General features: G+C 38.1%; 2 protein-coding genes across 3 annotated transcripts; both read right to left on the bottom strand.

Annotated features, from left to right (window-relative positions):
* Nucleotides 1-68: 68 nt before the first annotated feature.
* On the bottom strand, nucleotides 69-2,641 carry lactb2 (lactamase, beta 2). The gene is made up of 7 exons (XM_057333491.1): nucleotides 2,414-2,641; nucleotides 2,108-2,271; nucleotides 1,770-1,896; nucleotides 1,501-1,679; nucleotides 1,275-1,423; nucleotides 767-854; nucleotides 69-646 (listed from the first exon to the last, which is right to left on the bottom strand). Exons 1-7 carry the CDS (start codon nucleotides 2,533-2,535, stop codon nucleotides 606-608), a joined length of 870 nt encoding a protein of 289 aa, XP_057189474.1. The 5' UTR covers nucleotides 2,536-2,641; the 3' UTR covers nucleotides 69-605.
* Nucleotides 2,642-6,219: 3,578 nt separating this feature from the next.
* Nucleotides 6,220-21,947, bottom strand: slco5a1b (solute carrier organic anion transporter family member 5A1b). 2 transcript variants are annotated; one of them, XM_057333446.1, is made up of 23 exons: nucleotides 21,664-21,947; nucleotides 18,338-18,388; nucleotides 17,409-17,522; nucleotides 17,152-17,242; nucleotides 15,931-16,042; nucleotides 15,255-15,480; nucleotides 14,708-15,052; nucleotides 14,550-14,593; nucleotides 13,702-14,027; nucleotides 13,529-13,615; nucleotides 13,299-13,378; nucleotides 13,079-13,143; nucleotides 12,315-12,527; nucleotides 11,996-12,193; nucleotides 11,433-11,580; nucleotides 11,194-11,267; nucleotides 10,744-10,821; nucleotides 10,534-10,653; nucleotides 9,411-9,577; nucleotides 8,326-8,379; nucleotides 8,101-8,165; nucleotides 7,091-7,164; nucleotides 6,220-7,005 (listed from the first exon to the last, which is right to left on the bottom strand). In XM_057333446.1, the coding sequence occupies exons 1-23, from the start codon at nucleotides 21,746-21,748 to the stop codon at nucleotides 6,934-6,936; spliced, it is 2,889 nt and encodes a 962-aa protein (XP_057189429.1). In that variant the 5' UTR covers nucleotides 21,749-21,947; the 3' UTR covers nucleotides 6,220-6,933. The 2 variants fall into 2 exon arrangements, with proteins under 2 accessions (XP_057189429.1, XP_057189427.1); XM_057333444.1 differs by having other exon boundaries at nucleotides 15,177-15,480; nucleotides 21,664-21,946.
* Between the last annotated feature and the right edge of the window lie 182 nt (nucleotides 21,948-22,129).

The following is a 22,129-nucleotide window of genomic DNA, read 5'->3' on the forward strand; positions in this document are numbered from 1 at the left end:
GAGCAGTTTCATATGCAGTAAGTATGGACGCTTCGCTGAATTAAAGAAATCAGAAGGCAACGTTTAGACATCATTATTTATTTACACAAATGTACATTTATCAAATGTATTTGCACATTTTAGATCAAGAGTGATCTAGCTGGATGGGATTAATTCACGAGAAGCTTAACTGATTTAAGCTTTCAGAAACAAAATGATTAAGACAAGGAACATGAGAACAATTTAAAAGTCTGCACATTGCAAATACGTCTCACGGAATATTAAAAATAAAGAGGGGACAAACATTTATGGGGGAGACTGCTAGTGGTCACATGGGTAAATTTCACAAGGGTATTATGACAAGCCTATAAAATATAGAATTCCATAACAGTGACAATATGCCCAAAAAGCAATACATGAGTGTTAAAAAGAATTGCATGTTTTCTATGGCAAAGGTTTTGGTAGTAGCCTCTGTCTTTCAAATTTGTAGGTGTGACTCTGGCACATGCAAAGGTTAAACAAATCAGGTATGTTATCACAAAAAAGGAACATCCACAAAAATCCTCACACAATCTCAGTCTACTGGCAAGGTTTTATAAGATGAGGATGAATTAGCAGAGAAAATGTCACAAATTGCTTTTCCACTTCTTTTCTTCCGAGCCTTCAGCTGTAAACAAACAAAAGAATACATGTCATGAATTGTATATGGCTTTGTTGCAAACCACAGGAGTCACATGTGCACACACATATGCGCACAGATAAACATCTGCACATTAAGCACACATACCCAGGCAGATCTTTCTTTCCTTGTGAAGTTTCTTTAAATGGTGCAGCAAGTTAACCTCAGCTGCTCTGTGCAGGTGCTCAGGGGTTTCCTAACATTTACAAAATTACAAGAAAAACATCAAATAAGTATACTTGCTAGAAAAACATCCCAAATACTAAAAATGAAAATAATTGTGTTATGGGTATAATGGGTATGCTATTATCAGTAACCACATTGAGCCGAACCAGCCAATGTCCAAAAGTCTGAGATTACCAGTAAAACTAGTAAAAATGCTACTACGATGCATTTTTAATGTTCCAAAAAACATTTCGTGTTTCAACAGGAACAAGAAAATCTGACAAGCAAGTTAACATAGTCAATATACATTTTTGTGACCTAAAACAGCGCAGAATCTTATTAAAAAATATATTTCCTGTTTTATAGAACACTAAATGACTTGGATTCAGTCTAATTAAACAGCTAATCACAATGAGGCTGAAGTGAGATCAGTGAGGAAAGGGCTATATACCTTGTACACCACTTTGACTAGTTGGCTGGAGGTAAACACACTTCTACTGTTCTCCTGTAGAACCTTTAAGATCTGCTGTTCTCTTGCATTCCGGTGGGTTACGTACTCACAAATCTTTGATCCTGCATCCTGCACAACTGGCCCATGGCCTGAAACACAAATCTCATAGTGTCAGTGAAACTTAAATAACAACAATTAAAACAACAACTGCAACACACACTCTGACCTGGATATATGAGGTCGGCCTTCACACTGAGCAGCTTCTGCAGTGACTTCATGTAATCATGGAGGTCCTCAAACACAGCCGTGCCCTCTCCTAGAATACAGTCACCCGAAAACACAGCCTGCTCTTCCTCCAGCAATAATGCCATATGGTCATCTGTGTGACCGGGGGTAAATAACACCCTACATACAGACACACAGAATATAAAATCAGTTTTTCCTATCGAAAAAAATACACGCCTCAAGCAGCCTATAAAAAGTGTATGTGTTTACCGTAGTGTTGCCCCTTCCGTCTTTATCACTTCGCCATCACTGAGATATGAGTATTTCCTCTTTGCGTCTCCGATTCCTTCTTCCTGTGGAGGAGACCGGGGGAGCTTACTGACTCTCAGCTCTGCATCTGTGTGACACAGGCACTTTTGCTTTTCTATCCTGGTGGGGATTTTCTATTTTCTTGTATATTTTTTTCATGCTGACCCCTAATCCTAACTCTTACATAAACCTATGTGCATTATATGATTAATTATTCTCTTTATGGGACCATTAACTCACAATGCAGAATAATCACTTCACAGACTCTCAAAAATGTATTTTATGCAAAACACGAAGACCTGTGTGAAAGTTTGTGAGTATGTCCTGTACTCCTCCAGTGTGGTCATGGTGCCAGTGTGTGACCAAGATGTGCTGTATAGACGCCTCGTGCTGCCTCAGAGCGTCGCGCAGATTGGCAATATACTCCGGTACCGCGGTTTCGCCTGCATCGATTAACAATCGCCTAATACACATACACACAAGTACACATTCATAAATAAACTGTGAACAGCGATCACTCCTTATACATGTCATTATGTCTCAACGAAGTACAAAATCACATGCAACTCCACAGCATGGGTTTGTTTTGAGCGATGTAACGTTACCTTCTACCAGTTCCGACCAGGTATGTGTTGGTGCCCTGCAGCGTCATTGGCCCCGGGTTACAGCCCAGAACACGCACCACTCTCGATGACAGCTGCTCGATACGAGGAATTACAGTGGACATTTTCTTCAGCACAAAGCAAGACCCAGGAGAACTTTAAATGACTCTTAAAACGACCCTACAACTGAACGTGTAAAAGTCAAAGAACTTTGCACAGCAGCGACTTGACTTCCTGTCACACATTGCAAAATAAAAGTCTCCAACTCAAGAATTTCTGCGATACTTCAAAATGAATAATATTATAAATTAATATTCTAATACATTTATTAATCTATTGTGACAATAGTTTACGTAAAATAATTACACCAATAAAGTAGAAAGAGAGAGAGAGACCCTCCCAAATCTGCTTAAAATGCACATTTTATATTTTTTAAATTATTTATATTTCAGTCAATTTGTTTATTTATATACTTCATTTTATATTTCGTTATATATTTTACACTTTACTTAGCATTTTATTTTAATTTCACTTTAATGTTTGTACTTTGTATGTCTTTTTGTTATATGTTTAATGCTTTGGCAATATTGTTAGAACACGCAATCATGCCGATAAAGTATCTTGAAATTGTAACGTTATATTGTATTGTTTTTACCCTGTAGCTTTTATTAATTTACTAATGGATTGTGTTGTGTTGTGTTGTGTAATTGTCAAGAGATGGCGCTGTAGTCCAGATCTTGTTGCCTATAAAAGGGCAGAGTAACAATGCAAGGGGTTGCACCTGTTGCTTATCATGTAATACCTGGCTATGTTGGCTTGCTTATGGACTGGAATAAAGAGCTAAGAATTGAGAATTTTCGTGTCTTCATGCTTTGGATTATCTGGATTGAAACATAACAGATTGTATTGTATTTAACATCAACATTCTTATCTTTATTTACCTTTTAACTATGCTATAAACAGCCTACTTTAAACACACTTGCTAAATTTTAGTTGACCATACTGATCAGCAAGTGTTTGTTTACATAATTAATTCACGATGTTATGTCCCAACGACCAAACGGTTAAAATCGTTTTTATAATTTTATTTAAACACATCGTCCCTCACATGGAGGATTAAATTAATTATTTTTATGTATAATTAGAAAAATGTTCTAATTAAATATATATTATACAAAGTAACGATTAATAAAACTTAAAACGATATACATCAGCATCAGACATTTTAGTTAGATACTGAAGTGACATAAAAGACTTCAACACAATAGCCTACAGAGGATTCAAAGCAGGTATTTATTGACGGAGGTGAATAAACATTATATCTTTAAGCTTAACGTATTCTTGTCTTGAAAGGTTTAGCGGGATGTCTGTTTTTTTTAGATACAACAATCAAGCTTCCGATACACTCACAAACATCGTTCGTCAAATCGATCGGAAATCACTAAAATATGTGTTTACTCTCACATCTTTAATGTATAAAGTAAAGAAAGAATATTAATAAACCGCTAAAGTAATATATCATGCAGTGAGGTAAAAACGAATTGACCGCGAGCGCGCGGATGTTTGGCTACGACGTTTCTGGAACTTTAGCAAAAATTCTAAGAAATGGAATGTTGCCAAGACGTCCTCAGAACGTGGTCTCAAAGTTGTCACGTGATCAAATGAAGACGCACTGGCGACGTCGTCGAAACGTGTTTGCTGGGTTACAGTATTTTTTATTAGCTACTGTTAAAAACAGGCAAAACAAAGTGGTTAAAGCAGGGCTGCCAACTCTCGTCTTTTCTCACGCTCTCGCGCCACACATCCATTCTCTCACGCAGGGTCGCAACCGCCATTTAAATAAATACCCACAAATCTTTATTTTGGTGCTGCAAACTTCTTTTACATCTCAAAACTGACCTCAATGTCAAAATAAGGTGGACAATTAAATGTAAGAAGGCAGAAGTTACTGTTAGACAGCCGAGCAGCGACCAATCAAATCAAAGAAGACATTTTAGATTCCGAGTGCAACGCACGACGCAAGTGGCTCAACATCCAATATTTTACAACTTTTGTTGACCGACAGTACTATCCACTGATGCAAAGTACAAAACGCCGTTTTAGATGAAAAATGTGTCATTTATGTGATTGATGTAATGTAATTCGCATTTAAAAGTGTGACAAGACAAGATCAGTAACGGAGCCATTTTCAGCGTTTTATTAGGGATACGATTGGGAATAAATGTGTGCTATTGTTAATTAATTCAATGATACCAAGTACATTCACCTCATTCAATTATTTACAGACCTTCACTAAAACATGGGAAACTCTGTTTATAGATTGTGGTAAGTCTATAAAAAGTAAAAACGTATTTGCAAATGCAATATTTAACAATACATACATAGACAAATACTTTTTCTTTGCTTATAAGTGTCTTTATTCCATAGTTTCCTTTAGTTTTTTCTATTTACCAAGCGTCTGCAACCTTTCTAACAGTGGTTCTCAAACTTTTTCATTGTAAGGCCCCCTTTGTGTAGGGTGCATCACGTTGTGGCCCCCCAAATAAGTACTTATAATCTTATACTTGAACCAAAAACATATTCAGTTTTACAATGCTGGAACATCAATTCTTTTGGTTGGTGGTCTTATTTTTCTGATGTTTGATTGCATAAAATGTATGATAAATTTCTATATTTCATAAAATGCCACAAAATCTGTGGCCCCCTGGATCCATCTTGGGGCCCCCCAAGGGGCCAAGGCCCCCAGTTTGAGAACCACTGCTTTATAAAATAAGTCCATGTCTGGTCTGTGCTCAAAAATTAAAGGGACAGTTCACCTAAAATTAATGAAAGTAATGAAATCATGTTATTAAATGTTTTGACAACCACAATATTTCTAATGCAAGGTGTTTGTGCTTTTTTAAAAACTTTTCGCTATCCTATCCCTCATTCCTTCAATTAACCAGCACCCCAAGGACCAAAAAATCTCACTCCAAGCTGAACTGAAAAGTTGGCAGCCCTGTTAAAGTGTTATCTCTAGAATTGCAGATCTTCTTAGAAACAACTTCTAAGAAAATGACATCCACTGTAACTGAAGTTTCCAAAGATTGCACTAATGAACAAAGTTTATTAGTTTTCTTTAAAACAGCCTCCTTTGTTTGTCTAATGCTGAAACATTTCAGATTTACCATCACAAATCCAGTGCCAGTCTTGGAGAATTGTCTCTGAACCAGGCAAATTGTTGGTTTCTATATGTGTTTATGGTGCATATGTAGCTACTTAAAAATGTGTGTTCAAAGAACACTCAGGACTTCATGTCTTACTTCACAGACACATGAAACTTTATTATGGATCTGCGATAAAAACAGCTTTGGATATTCAGTTTGTATATACCGATGGTCTGTAAATTTGCACAGACTAAACTTCAGTCAAACAGTTAAGCTAATTAATAATATTCCATCTTGATAACTTTTGTAGTCAAAACACAACTAATAGGAGACACTGACCCATCATAAATTTCCTTTTGCAACATGAGTAACCCCCTAACAAACATTTAGGAAAATGCAGCAAGCTCAAGAACAATCTGCTATTTGTTTAAATATTTATGTTACTGGGCCAAGCAACAGTTCCTTCAATTAAGAAATTGGCATGTCCCCTGGAGCATTAAGATATGCAGAATAAACTGTATATCCCTCAATTCGTCCCTCAATTTGACTTGTGATTAAATTCGTGAATATTATTGCTCTTATGGATACTGTCCTCATTTGTCTTCCATTATACAAATATGATCTTCTCTTGCTAACCCTCTCAATAATAGCAGGTACATTCGATCAGATATTGCATTTTTTAATTCACCAGATTCAGACAATAACAATTCAGTTTTTTTTTTACATTTTCTATGGACGAGTTTGCTGTAAGTTCATGAAGCACAACTGCACAAATCTTGCATGCATTTCTATTTGCTATCCATACACAGTGTTTGTGTGCACAGGTTGCATTTTAAAACCAACTGTAAGTGGGACGTTGCAAGATGTTTAGTCTTATGGTAAAATTTGAAAACCGAAAAAAATCTGAAATTCATGATTGAATGAACTTTTCCTTGGCTTGAAAAGGCAGAAATTGGCTCATGTTGTTGTTATGAATAAACTCACATGCTGATAGCGAATCTTTGATCAACTGTAGTTGGCACATGTAACCCGTACAGCACAGTTCTATCTTAAATAACATACAGATTAATATACAGTTAAAGTCCACATAATACATACTGTATTTAGAACAGAACTGTATTTACTTGAATTTTCTATGTGATATGCAATAGGAGGCAATGATGAAAGACCAATTTAAATCAAACAATCAAGAATGAAATGTGCTTTCATATTGACACAAAACTAAAACAACACACAGTATACTAATGTAAATAGTCCAATCATTTTACAGATAAAATAGTTTCTATAAGACATATATCTTTCTCAGGAACAAGATCAGAGTTTATACAAGAGCGAGAGGGAAGAGGGTAACAGGTCAAAGAAAGGAATAAGGAAGTTTCACTGTGGCAGGACTTTCAGAATAGCGTTCACTTCCTCGGCTACGGTGGTCAGTGCAAACTCGAACTGCTCCTGGGTAAGACAGAGACAGTGTGTGTTTTAGAATGAATATATAGTATGCGTTTCAGTCTGTATGTGCTTATGTATGTGTGCATACCTTAGTCTGGACCATGCCAGGTCTCTGGTCTCTCAGGTGCTCCAACGTAGCAGCAATATCAATCTCCTTTGCACCTGTAAAACACACACACAGGTCAAATGAAATTCCTCACATCTGACGTTAAAATCAAAGGATGTTCATGCGCATTATGCACATTGACAGGATAGCAAGCATCTCTTACACTGGGTTCACACCAAACGAATTAAGCGTTTTGCTCGAGTAAATTACATACAAAGTCAATGCAAAGACGTGTGCAGACGCGAACTCATGGCGGGCGGTGCAAATGACGCGAATCGGGAGGCGCGATTGGCGCGAACAAATATCGTCTTCCCCGAAGGTTGAAAATATTTGTCATTTCACGTCAAAATAACGCGAAAAATAACGAACTTTTCCCGCGAGTAATAAAAAGGTGTTGAACGCGATTGTTCGCGTTTGGTGTGAACCCAGCATAACTGTAGGTTCACACCAAATGCAAATTAAGCACTTTACACGAGTAAATTACATACGAAGTCAATGCAAATACGCGTATAGACGCGAACTTGTGGCAGGCGTGCGAATCAGGCGATGCGATTGCCACGAACGCACATCAATCTCGTCTTCCGCGAAGGTAGAAAAAATTTGTCAGATCACGTCACTCACGTGAAAATAACAAACTTTTCCAGCGAGTAATAAAGAGCGTGGAACGCAATTGTTCGCGTTTGGTGTGAACCCACCATAATGGGGGGTTCACACCAAATGCGAATTAAGCAATTTGCGCGAGTAAATTACATACAAAGTCAATGCAAAGACGCGAATAGATGCAAACTGGGTGGTGCGATTGCTGCGAACGTGCGTGAAACTCGTCTTCCGTTGCAATTGTTTGCGTTTGGTGTGAACCCAGCATAATGCATATCCTTGGAAGGTGGATTTTTGGAAATTAGGGTTCAATTTAGTGGCTAGAATCTGGAAATGATCACTTTCAGCACTTATCTAAACTGATATCGAAACCCCAGCGCTCTCTCTGTTGTTACCTTTGGCCATTTTATTTAACACCATGTCAATCAAAATATACGTCCCAGTCCGCCCAGCACCATCACTGATGGAACATAGAGAAAGAACAATAATAAAACAGTGGAAGAAATATAAACAAAGAAAGGAATTACAATTTGTGTTGTGTATACCTGGACATAAAGAATCATATTTGAACAGTTGAACATAAATTGTTTGTGTTTGTGTGGATCAGTTCTTCTACTTGCCTGCAATGAACAATGACAGGACAGGACCTTCCACGGTAGCATTTGTTTACTTTCCTATTGGAAAGAAGACATACACACAATCATAAACGCACAAACACATACATAGACACAAACGTATGACACTTAGAACTCAGATGTAGGTCAACAGAAAAAAATGAGCTTATAAACACAAATCTCTTGCATTAAAAAGATAAACAGATTTTTAGATTTTTACAAAATCACCAAAATTAATTTATTTTCCGAATGAGATATCGTATTAACGGAACACACTCTGTAGAGCAGTTTGTGTGTTTAGGGCTACTGTAGTAACAACATGCTGATTTCCATGCAAGGGGACCCCCAGTTTATGTAGATAGAAATAGCTCATTCTAATAGAATGAAAACAACGCTTCATTATGTAAGCTCTTAATACACCTCTGAAGATATAGTTCTGTATTAGATTGCATTGTCAATAGATCCTCCAAAAGATTACACACTGGACCTTTAAGTAATTACTAAGTATTTTCTGACAGCCATAAATGTAAATTTAACATAAACCATTTTTACATTTTTATGAAAGCATGATATATGTTTATTATTCTTTCTTGTTGGGATCCTTGGATGGTGCACATAATGTAGACACAACCTAACACCCAAAACCCATCCATCCATCTCCCAGCACACACATTCATTCATGCTAGCTGATTTATACTCATAAACACTGCCTCTGGTTTTATGAGCAGCATTAACGGGGCCGGGTCACGAACATAATCCAACAATTCTGATTGGAGAACAACAGAATCCATAGGAGAGACAGAGCAGAGCAGCAGTACACAGAGGATTGTGGGTAAGAGGGGAGGAAAAGATGAGATCATAGGTTAGAGTTCAGCCAACAGAAAGGTTGGAGAATGATGGTGGGGGGGTAACGGGGTATCCCAGTGTGCACTTGGATGCAGAGTCACAGTTGTCAATGATCACTTTTGTGACTATGCAACTGGAGCCAGTGAACTAGCTGCACGACCACAAAAATGACACTGGCAACCGCTCAGGAGCGGACACACACACACGCTCACACAGGCAACACACGCTTTCTAGGGTAGGTGTACCTGCGGAAGTCAAGCAGGGTTTGACTGGTTTCAGGTGTTTGGTCGGTCAGCCAGGTGTGATAGTGGAACTGCGTGACTGTACGAGTTTCATTAGTCTGCATGTTCTTCAGGTAAAAGCTTCGAACCAAGAAATCCTCGCACCACACGTGTTCTGAAACCAGATTAACCTACACAAACACATATGCAACAAACGATTTAAAGGGACAGTTCATGCAAACATGTATCATTCAGTCACCCTTGTATCATTTATAACTTGTATGACTTTCTTTCCTCTGCAGAACACAGAAGAAAATGTTTTGAAGAACTTTGGTAACCGAACAACATTGGGGCCACACTGACTTCCACTGTATGGACACAAAACCACTAAGACATTTCTCAAAAATTGATTTTGTCTTCCACAGAAGAAAGAGTCATAAAGGTAATGAATGACATGAGGGTGAGAAAATGATGAAAGAATAAATATTATTTTAAACATCATTTGAAAAACTAAATGAACATTAAAAGTGTTGCCTCAGCAATAAACTGAAGTAAATTAAAGTTGAGACACTAAAATAATTTTAGCAATATAAAAATAAACAAATAAAATAATAAAATGACAAAAGCACATAACAAAATTGGTGAATTATGGAAACAAAAAATACACAAATAAAAGCAAATTGAAAATATGAACAAAGCTACAATAAAATGTACGAAATTTCCACGTATAATGTAAAAAAAACTGTACTGTTTTGTTTTTACAGATTTTTCATGTCATTTCTAAAATTGGTCAAAAAAATAAAAATTTACAAGCAAAACGTGAAAACTGTTATTTTACGGGTTATTTCTGGTTCCCCAGCGGCCAGAAAATGTCTGTATTTTTTGGGGGATCTTTTACAGTTTCTTTTTGAAAACGACTGCAAATTTACAAGAAAAACAGGGAAAACATGCCATTTTACAGGGAAAACTAAAAAAACTGTTATTTTACAGTTTATTTCTGCCAGAAAATTTCTGTTTTTTACAGGATCTTTTTTTTAAGTGAATAACTTTGAGCCTTACGCAACAAAGGTGTGCAAATAAACTAACACAGAAACAACTAAACCCTAACAACACATGCCTGTGAAGAGGATGCTTGTGTGTACAGTACCTCGTAAATGTGGTAGAGATTGGAGCCTTCATCAGGCCAGTAGTGGTAACACTGTTTCACACCGTTCTCAGTGAGAGGCGTCAACATGACGATCACCACACACCCGCTCTCCCAGACCATCTGCAAAACAACACACACACAGTTACACACACATATACTCTTCCTGACCTTCTGCAAAACAAAACACACAGTTCCACAAACATCTTTTACCTGCCAGAAGTCTGCAACAGTGGAGGGCAGAGGACCCTGAGTGGCAATGTACGCTGGGTTACGTGGATCATGATCCATCTGAGAAAGTGAAAACAACACAATCACACACACACCAAACAAGCCCTGTGTGTCTTCCTCAAAGGCACAGCGTTAATGAAGAAGCGGTCAGCTCTATCACTTGCATTAATTAGTACACAGACAGTAAATCAATGTCACATATTCAAAGCAATTTACGGTCTTTTCGACACATCCAGTAACCTGGAGCAACATGGGTTAAAGTTTCTTGGTAATTCTTTACGGCAGTTGCTTCTGCAAAACTTACAACTACACAATGTGGTATGTCCAGTTTTTGCTGTGTTGTATAGTTGGTGCAGATATGTGAGATTTGCACAGTGTGGAACGTGCAGTTTCAGCTAATTAGTAGTTTTTGGTAATGTAGTTTGTGCTCACAATTGGGCTGGCGTTGATGTAGTCCGAGTTGCCTTGATTGTTCTCTGCCTTTAGAGTTATTCTGCAGTGATCATCTAAATAAACACACACAGTTTTACAATTTAAAACTAAAATACCAGGGACAAATATGGAATAACAATTTACTTATACTTTGCATTTAAATTCATCAATTAGCCTACACATGACATAAATAATTGTACAATTTGTCAAATGCATTTGTTTATATTTGTGTTACTCACAGGCTATGACTATGCTGGTGCGGTTTTTCTTGGCATTGCCGTCTCTCTGACCGATGGTGGTGGCATTCGGCTCGGCTTGATATGCACAGAGAGCTTCCCATTCCGACTCCAAACGATTTTTATTTTTCAGGTGGTCCTCCATATATGCCTACATGCGTTCATAGACAACGTACATTTTTGTGTTATGGATCACCATTTTTACACATAATACAACCTACCCGCGAGTAAAAAAAGTTCAAATAATAGTATTTATTTCTACGCGGACAACATAGCCGAAATAAAATCGTAATATACTTGGTCTACCAGTGCTCAGCAAACCGAAATAAATAATGGAAATTATGTTTTGCAAAGATTTTTTTTGCATGTTCTAAAATTTATTACAAGCATGTGATGGAACTGTTTAATTAATGTTTCTTTAAATAACCTAAATAGTCAATTGCTTGACTAAAATGCTAAAATTCTTTTGTCCAACTGTGTGTCTGGCATCTAGCATTATATTTTCATATTTATATGAAATGCATTTTTACATTCATTTATATGTGAAGCTTTGTATGTGCATTTACCAGTATCATGTGTCCAGTCGATATGTCCATGTTGGAGTGGGCAGGCTCTTCGCTCCAGGAGGAGGTGCTAGTGCGTGCGGATGGGCTGGGAATTGGCCCGTCACTCAACTGAGATGAGACGCTGTTTATTCGAGAAGAGTGAATAGGATCTGACTTCTCTACAGAAGGCTTCACAGCCATTCGCTGCCTACACAGTTCCTATAGAGAAAATGTTATATAACATAAAATTCAGTTTTTGAAATTGCTACAAGCACATGCACATTGTCTATTCCCATGCACACAGACTCTTCATACTTTATACACATATACTCTTTGGTACCTGGTAAGTAGCAGTGGCATCAGTTGTGGGGTCAGAGGTGAGGTTGGTGAGCTTCTCTTTGAGTTTGTGATGAGAGCGGTGACGCAGACAGTAGACCACGGTCGATGCCAACAACACTCCAGCGATACACACGATGGAAATGACAGTCAAAATCAGAAACTTGAGTGATTCTGAGCGACTGTACTTAGTGGGAATCTCGTTCAGTTTACTCCTCTAGGGGTAAAGAGAAGACGAAATGCTTTTTTGAGTTACATTTGAAAACGCTAGAGATTTATTTGATAGAAAATAATTCTGCATTATTAATTGATGCGTTAACTTAATTTATGAATTTGCTAAAAGTTTTTTTGATCAATTTGAATATAAATAAAAATAGCAGAATTTATTTTTAATTTATCATTGACAGGACATTTGTTTTCATTCATTCAAATTCATTTATTTCTTAGATTTATTTAAAGGAATAGTTCACCATAAAATGAAGTTTCTGTCAATATTTACCCACCCTCATGTCATTTCAAACCTTTATGAATTTCTTTCTTCAGCAGAACACAAAATAAGATATTTTTAAGAAAGTTGGTAACCGAACAGAATTGGCCACAAAACCAATGCAAGTGAATGGGGACCTGTTACCAACATTCTTCAAAATATCTTCTTTTGTGTTCTGTGGAAGAAAAAAAACCACACAGGTTTGAATTTTTATTTTTGGGTGAACTATCACTTTAAGGAGAGAAAGAGAGTGAGGCAATATTAGACAGATATATTCTTACATCAGTTACTCCAGCCTCCACAATCTTGATTTTTGCTTCTTTTTCGAGTTCATCTTTCTGATGGACTGCAAATAGAGAAGAATAATGAAGACATTAGAGCATTCATTACTGTAAAATGAATTAAAAATGAAAGAGTACTTGGGTAAATAATGTATAATAATGTATGTGTGTGTGTGTGCGTGCGCATTTGTTAGAATGGTTGTATTGATTAAGCTCTTACCTGCTACATTAGCCACATCAGCTGTGGTGATGTTCTGAGCATTTGGACGGACTTGAAATGTCACAGCCGGACTAACAACACTATATACAAAACACACGCAAATTTTAATCTAATCAAAACATACTTAAAAAAATATCTGAAACTTATAGAGGCTTGTCTTTTTTGTAAATTAACATGACTTCTGCTGAGACACTCAAAGTCAAACATGCACACACACTATAATGACTCACGAGAGATCTGAGAAATCCGTCATTTGAATCTTCGCTTTACGAGCCACCAGGTCCATCAGATACAAACCCTTATCAGTGGGAAGATTCCTGATTCAGAGAGAAAGAGGTGGTCACATACGTTGTTGTGTGTGTTTACGGTGTGCATGTCTACGTGTGTTGTGGGTATGTCTTACTCTGTATCGGTGATAATGTATCCATAGATGTCACTCTTGGTGTTGGTTTGGACATCCAGCTGAAGATCTTGTACTTTCATGTTCTTGCGGCGTGGTGCAGGGTTTTCCTTCAGACCAGAAGAGGGCGCTATAGCCGCTGCCTGTACCCAGCCCTCTACCTCCTCCACTTGTTCAATTGCCTTTTTCTGCATTCCTACTTCTCTGTGCGTCGTCCGGCTATGCACTGTTTCCACAGATACGCCCTTCCCCTTATCAACCGACTCGGGTTCTGAGTTTGATATTTTATCCAGGTATTCCAGCAGCTTTCCTAAGAATCCCACTTCGTGCTAAAACAAGAGATATTCAAGAATATGAAGTCAAAAATTCAATTTACTATTAATTAGAGCAGAGCTATACAATGACAATAAAGGCTTTCAATTCGATTGAATTTAATTCAACTCCATTCAATTTCATTCAACAACTAGCTAGTCAATAAATAATCAGCTTTGACCAACTTTAAAGGGTAAGTTCACCCAAAAATGAAAATTCTTCCATCATTTACTCACCCTCTTGTCATTTCAAACCTGTATGACTTTCCTTCTTCCGCAAAACACAAAAGAAGATATTTTGAAGAAAGTTGGAAACCAAACGCGCTGGCACCCATTCACTTCTATTGTATGGACACAAAACCAACGTCAAAGTCAATGGGTGCCGGTTAACAACGTTCTTTAAATGATCCTCTCTTGTGTTTTGTAGAAGAAAGAAAATCATGCAGGTTTGAAAATGAAGTAAATGATGAAAGAATTGTCATTTTTGGGGGTGAACTATCACTTTAACTCATGTAAAAACTAAAACGACAATATCTTTACCTTGTCATCCATGTTTCTTTTTTCCTCTTCTAATGTCTGTCCCTCTAAAAGAGCAACATTATGGATTTTGTGTTCACAAAGCTGCTCTGAAATGTGTTTATTAAATTATAAATTGATTAAGTGTTACACTGACATTTTTTTTGACAAACTGATGTTACCTGTCACAGGTGGGATGGTTTGGAGTGTCTTTTGAGTGACAGATACATTTTCCTCATCAACTTCATTCTGTTTCTGAGCACTGTCTTCAGGGATATGATCCACTACATCACTCTCAGGATGCTGTTGCCCTATCTGGTCTTCATATTCAAGGTCCTCTGTCTGGTCTTCAGGATTTTGCTGTGTCTCCAGGTCTCTGGGCATCTCTCCCTGTCCCGCCTGCTGTTCCACCACCTGCAGAGCGTTTGCTATAAGAACGGCAAGCTTATCCAGATCTGATGCTTTCAGACTCTTCACATCCACACTGTGCCTCCCTACGTTCTGCAGAACTTTCCAGATGAACGATTCTGTAAACATCAGAATTCATGTTTACACAGGTGAGGACTGGACATCTTGAGCACAGCAATTTCTGTAAAGGGGGGTGCTTTTAATAGGACACATTTAATAGCAAAGGAAGCAAACATATTATACCATCCACAGTTGTGAGAGAATCACTCGCAGGTGGCTTTTTCGAGCCATCTTTAAATCGGTCTACTTTGGGTCTCTCACCCAGGGAGGGCTGAGATGGTTTGTTCTGGGTCAGATACTTTTGGAGAGCGGCCATGAGTAGGTCTGATCGATCTTCCTGTGGGGGTCTTTGTACCACTTCGCTCTGGTATCGGGTGAGATCAGGGTAAGACTGTGATTGATATGGTAATTCTGGAGTGAACTCGGGAGGGGTGGAGTCAGCTTTAGGGCGTGGTTGTCCAGAGCGAAAGTACTGAAGCTCCGCCTCCTGTACATAATAAACGCAGTTTTAAAACCCATTATCAGCATTAAGAAATGTCCTACAGTAGCTCGGCAAAGCGCCAGCAAAACCAAGGTCATGTGTTTGATTATCATTAAATACTCATACTGATAAAATATATTGAATGCCCTGGAAGTGGGATTTAAGTATGTGGCAAATGTGAAAGTACTTTTTACATAATTACATGAACAGCATTCATATTCCGTGATTTTTTTCTCCATTTTTTTCATATATCATTTCTATTGGTCACCCTTCATGTTCGTCTGTGGGTTTACAAATATTTGACCAATAAAAACTATTAAAAAGAGCACATCAACTTTAACAAGACAGTTAAAGTAAAGTAACTGTTAAAGACAGTTATAGAAAAAGTTTAAAAAGGCATACACAAAGTGTATCTGAAAAGTTTTTCCCCGATATACACATAGGTCACACACTCACCTTTTGTGATGTTTTTGGTATCAGCCCCAGGTGCTGCAGGTATCTCAGGGTTTGTCTGAGCTCTGATGATTTCATTCTTCTGTCTCCAGCAGCTGTACCAAAAGCCTGCGGCCTATTAGAACGTGAACGTATAATCCATGACTGCGGGAGTCCTTTGACAGCAGGGGGCTTTTGGGTAATTGCTAGGGGCAACTATTATCCAAATCTCATACCCAGAGGAAATCCTTATTGTTCAATAGACTCAATGAAGATAAGCTAGCTTTGTTTTATTTAAGTATTAACTTTGTGTATGGCGACATGAAACACACTCACAGAGTGTAATTTTATTGGACAATTTATCTTACATTGAACATTAGTATTATTTTGTACACTAGAGGAATCCCCTTAAAAATAAAGCATATTATGAACAGGTTTTATTAGTTCAGAATACAAATGCAATGCTCAGCCTTTTATGTTAAAGGGATATTTCACAGGCAAAACAAAATTTCCCATGTTTTACTCACCCTCAAGGCATCCTGACTGAATATGACTTTCTTCTTGAAGAATAATGCACCGTCATTTGCATTTTCCGGCAAATGACGGTGACGAAAGCTCCCCCGCAGAGGAGACGACATCCTATTGGAGCAAAACGCGTTCGTCACTGGAACTTACGACACGCCTGCGTCATTTGTCGGAAAAACAAGCTTCTGATTCACGTGCAGCCGAGGGATAACAGAGCTAGACATCAACGTTAATAGCGCTCTCAATATGGATATTTCTCTTAAACAAACGCATCGATTCGGTTCAGAAGACCTTTGTTAAGACCACAGAGCCGTGTCGAGCAGTTCTTTGATCGATGGATGCACTTTTTGGAGCTTCAAAAAGTCGACGCCCTTTCACTCCCATTCTACCGCTTGGAAGTAAAATGATACGTAGTATTATAACTTCGACTGCATTATTCTTCAAGAAGAAAGTCATATTCAGTCAGGATGCATTGAGGATGACTAAAACATGGGGAAATTGTGTTTTGCCTGTGAAATATCCCTTTAAGCGTTTTTTTTCCTAAGACCTGAATTAATGTTCATGTTTTAGCACATTAAGCACATGTGTTAATTGTCCCGTTGTACATCTCTATTTGCTATTTTGCTCATGGTTTATTTTCATTTGCAACTTGAAGAAAGATTAAGATGCTTTCCTATGGGTATGAGTGAATAAACTGTAAACTGCGTCTGTGTTTGTTACCTGATATCTGCTAATGGAAGTGAAATCTTGCGTAGTTTGGAGAACTCATTAGATAAAACCTGCTGTGTTATGTCATCTTCCCACGCCAAGCCTGCAACGCAAACATGCGAGATCAGCTCTGTGTAAAATGTCACACAAACACACACACACGGCATCTCCTACTGAGCTTTTGATCCGACCCAGAATGCTGAGAAGCTCTAGGAATAGCCACTTTGTGACATTGATGTGTGCGGTCGCTACGGCAATAATGCACCTACCTCTGTGCGCCAGCCTTTGAAGCAGCGTTCGGAATCTCTGTACGGTTGCTGGCGTGACGTCATACGTGTAGACGTCTGTTAGTGGAGCAGCCTCACAGCGGCCGAACATGCCATCTAGAGAGAAAAGCAAATCAACAACCTTCCTCATGGTGTGTATTTTTAGATCCATTATGCCTCTCGGCTTATTAGCGATGCTAGTGTAGTCGCTAGGGGCAACAAAGACAGGACCAGCTGGAGTCTCCATCACACCCCTGATAGTGAAGTCATAGCGTGTGTGCACAGTTGCTATTTCTTTGTGTTTTTTTATTTTACATACAATGGAGAAAAAAGTGCTTTCTGATATAATTATTGTTCAGTATACCATTCTGTGTTCTAAAAACATGTTGTTTTAAAATGACATCATAAACAGTGCAAATGCAAAATAATTTTGTTATTTGATCACTTAAAATTATAATTTAGGTATCATTTCCATTTATGAGTCTATAAAGAAAATGTTGTCTTCTCCGAGTAGCACTGAATAAAATAACACGTAACACTATCAGTATGAAAGTAGGTTACAGCCAACTGGCTGATATCATCTGACCTACATCTAAATGTGAATGATTTCATTCATATTATCCTCCTATTGACTCTACATCCCATTGTGTGAACACATCACGCCTGCAAAACCCATTTAACTCTTGACCTCTGTGGAGGGGAGTTTTATACGGTTACTAAGCAACATGAAATAATGACATGAAGCACAGCTTGTGCGTGGGCGTGCGTGTTTGTTTTTGTCACGCCCCAAAGACTTCAAATGCATTGTATTCATCATGTATTTATACACTGCTAGCGGTATAGTAGCAGTGCAGATAAGACTGAGGGCTTGATCAAATGGCATAATGCATGAGAGAAAGTGCAGGTACTGAGTATGTGTATGTGTGACTCACCATTAAGACAGACTTCATAGTTCATACACAGACCCTCCTCGAACAGGCAGCCTGAAAGAAAAAGAAAACTTTAATGACCCATGAACTGGTTTAAAGTGTACAGTAAGTGTAAAGGGTAGTTTTGTTTGCCCTATTTTTTATTGAAAAGGAAGTTGGGGCAGGACATACAGTACCAATGGGCTTAGCCAATAAAAAAAAAAGACAATAGTCTTTAGTTGAACATCATTTTCTATTTGCTACTTATAAACAGAAGTGGTGGTCTTAGCGGTGAGGGCCGTTCTCAATCTAGAGAGCATTTGAATGAAAATAAATGCAGTGTGAGTCATCAATATTTTTGCACTGTTTTCCCAGAGAATAAAATTTTTAATGAGTATTTATGTAATTGTATTAAATAGTACGTATATGATTTGAAAATGATTTGAAATAATAATTTTGAATATGATAATTAGACATTTTGAATATGATAATTAGAAATTTTGAAATTATGATAGTCTTCTTTTAATGTTTGACAATACATCATCTTACAGGGAGCATCATAATTTAAAAATACGGATACAAAACATCAATTCTAATTGGTTCTCAAAGTACATTTACATTTTATCAGTGCATCAATATCCTTGTCCAAACAGACACAAACAGCTGGAATTTGTTGATGTTTTTTTCTTAATCACGCCACAAACCAGCTGAAACAGATGTCAGAATTTTATTCCAAATTCACACACATCATTCATAGTAAATTCTGCTTGAACCCCCACACAACAAGAGTCTCAGATGGAAAATTCTCAATCTCAGAATATTTCTGTGTGGGGGTTTACACTTTCGGAGCTCATCTGCTCTGTCTGATTCACGAGCCGCAAATCGCTTCATCCGGTCTTTTTCAAGCCTGATTCCTTATCACTTCATCTATTCTGATCTCAGTGTGTCATTTCTCTGTACAATCTGAATTCACAGTGAGCAGTCAGGAAGCTCCCACACACAACACACTAAAACGTCATTGTGTTGACGTCAATGTTTGGCTTTTCATAGCGCTGTTGATTTATTAAAGCCGTGTGGTCTGTGTGGGGTAGGTGGTGTGGAGCGTCTCAATGATTTCTTGACTGATGTCCTCTTAAGAGATCCCAGACGCTCGTCATATTCAATTACGAGACACAGAGGCGAGATTCCTGTGTGATGTCAGTTTTCTCATAAGCCAACATCTGAGGTCTTAATGTAGGTTTTTTACAATTTATAACATTAGCAGTGAGTCTTGAGTATTTAAAATGATTGTTGATACACTGAAAGGATGGACAGATAATAAGGTCGACTGGATGGATAGATGGTTCAATAATCACTATTTTCCTACAGTATAAACCAGAGATACATCATTGATCTCTTTACTGTTGTCAGTAGTTGGGTTTAAATAAAACATATTAGATGACTCTCTCCACTATGTATAGTTTATTAACCCTAATATAAAATAGACAAAATAATCACTGTTTAGCAAAAATAAATCTGACATAAAGCTAATGGTAACATTGTGTTATATTTAATATAAATACAGTGCATTGTACATTAAAATGCCTATGTTTTTATGCTGGAAGCTAAACATCTGACTATAACTGGAACATTGCCTCGGTTGAAGTTGTTTTTGTATAATTTACTCTAGTGGGCAGTTGTGGGCAGTAGTGTGTTGGTAATGGGCCTATACATTAGTTTTATGCAATCTATATATTAGATTACCCATAAACAGTAAACACTCTAAATTTACTGACACCAAACTGCTTTATCCTGAGAGTTTTGGAGATGATAAACATCTCATCTCAAAATAATATTACACCTCAAAAATATATTTTCTTAAAATGTATTGAATTTGATACTATTGGCTATTGAAAGATGTCATCGCCATATGACGCAACAAACACATTTGTGGACCTCACGATAAAAATGTCATCCACAGTTTGATTCTAACAATTTTTTAAAATTGTTTTTATTAAATGTGTAGTTTGTTGCAAGGTTCGATCTCCTTTTAATGCCATCCTGTATATTGGGATGAATTCAAAGGTGTGTATTTTAAGCCATCCATGCTGTCTATGGCAATCAAATCAATATGAATGTAACATGCTGCAACCTGTTGCCATGGTTACAGTTGCTAATGACTGACAGGATGACCTTTTTTTCTAGGCTGGGTTTATGAATCACACAGACCCCTATAAACTCTATTATTGTGGCTCATGCTGAGAGCAGGGGCGAGCTGTAATCTCTAATGCTTCATTTCCTGTGCTTCAGCACTGACTGCAGGCCCCTGTAATGAACAAAATGTTCTTTGATATGCAGATTTTTTCTAGATTTCCAGTCTGGGTAAATTGTTGCAGAATGTCTGCCGATTTTGGGCAGTCGGTGCAGACTTATTTCTCAGAAAGTCGTGTAGTTTATGATGGGTATAGACTCGATTTTTTATCTGCAGACTCCAGTCGAAGGATATCAAAACATGTTTGATATTTTGGGCCGATTTTACAACACATTCGCGTGTATCTACACATTTAAGTGCACATTTAACGTCACTCTGTATGTGCGGGTGTGAGAAATCACAGGATGCGAGCGGTTACTTGCGCGTGTTGCCAGATGTTACCAAAAAAGCAACGGAAAAAAAACCTTGTATAAAAAGAACAAATGTAAATTACTAAGTTACAATAACTACTGCACCTATCTTCTGCACATCCGTGTTTGTTTCGTTGATCATGCGTCTCCTTTCAACGAGGCGCGTGTTTGCATACGTTCGGAAACTCTGCTAGTGTATGATACCAGTCGTGTAGTGTATATTAGCCTTAACCGTTTCCAAAGTCGGCAAGTGCATGATGCCTAGTTTTTGCCTAGTCTTTTAATGTATTCTAGTCATACGTCTCCCAGCTTCAGACGCAGTTATGTAATGATGGAAAGAGCAGCAGATACAGCTTTTAACCTCAACGAGGTTTAATCAGGAGATAAAATATTTATATCCAAATGTTAGATACACAGTGTTAGAGCCATTTCTGGATCAAATAGTATAGCCTGTGCCAGAATAAAGCGTATTCAAAATAGTCACTGTAGCTCTCCGTTTTGACTCCGGGAAGGCATTTCCAACCGTGCATCCGCCTGATAAAACTCCATTCTGCCTTAAAAACACTTTGAACTCCCATCGAAACACATTTGAAAGCACCGACCGCGATATAGAAGATAGATAAGGAGGTCTTATCGGCGCGCTCGTGAAAGAGAATAATGAAATGGCTAATATGGCAAATATAAGGCGCGCGTCTCTCGCCCTTTACCACGGAAACGGACGCGCACACGTACAAGAAAAAAGCACTTACCGAATTTCCGATCCGCCGCCGAGGCGCGACTGGCCTGAAGCGCGAGGAGCGCGAGAAACAGGTGCACCGATGCCATCCTTCCCATCACGCGTCCATCTCAACCGAGCGTTATTCATCCATTACCGCGATATATATGTGCTGAATATTCCGTTCGCTCTGAAAGGTTTGAGGTGACGGGGACTGATGGAGACGTGATGGAGAGAGAGAGGGAGAGAAACGGGAGGAGAGAGAGAGGAAGAGACGTCAAGCGCTCACTGCAGTCCGCATCTCGATTCAGCACTGAACAGCGTCCCGCCTCTGACGTCACAAACACGCGCGCGCACACAAACAATCAATGGAGCGCTGAAATTTTACTGGAAGCTAATGTTAATATTGTGCCTATAAGACAATTTGTTTTTGTGGCACTGAATAATAAAAAACACTGTACACACATATTTTTACACTTTACAAATATACACCTTTACGA

The sequence above is a fragment of the Triplophysa rosa genome, linkage group LG5 (genome assembly GCF_024868665.1).
Source record: "Triplophysa rosa linkage group LG5, Trosa_1v2, whole genome shotgun sequence".
Classification (NCBI taxonomy): Eukaryota; Metazoa; Chordata; class Actinopteri; order Cypriniformes; family Nemacheilidae; genus Triplophysa; species Triplophysa rosa.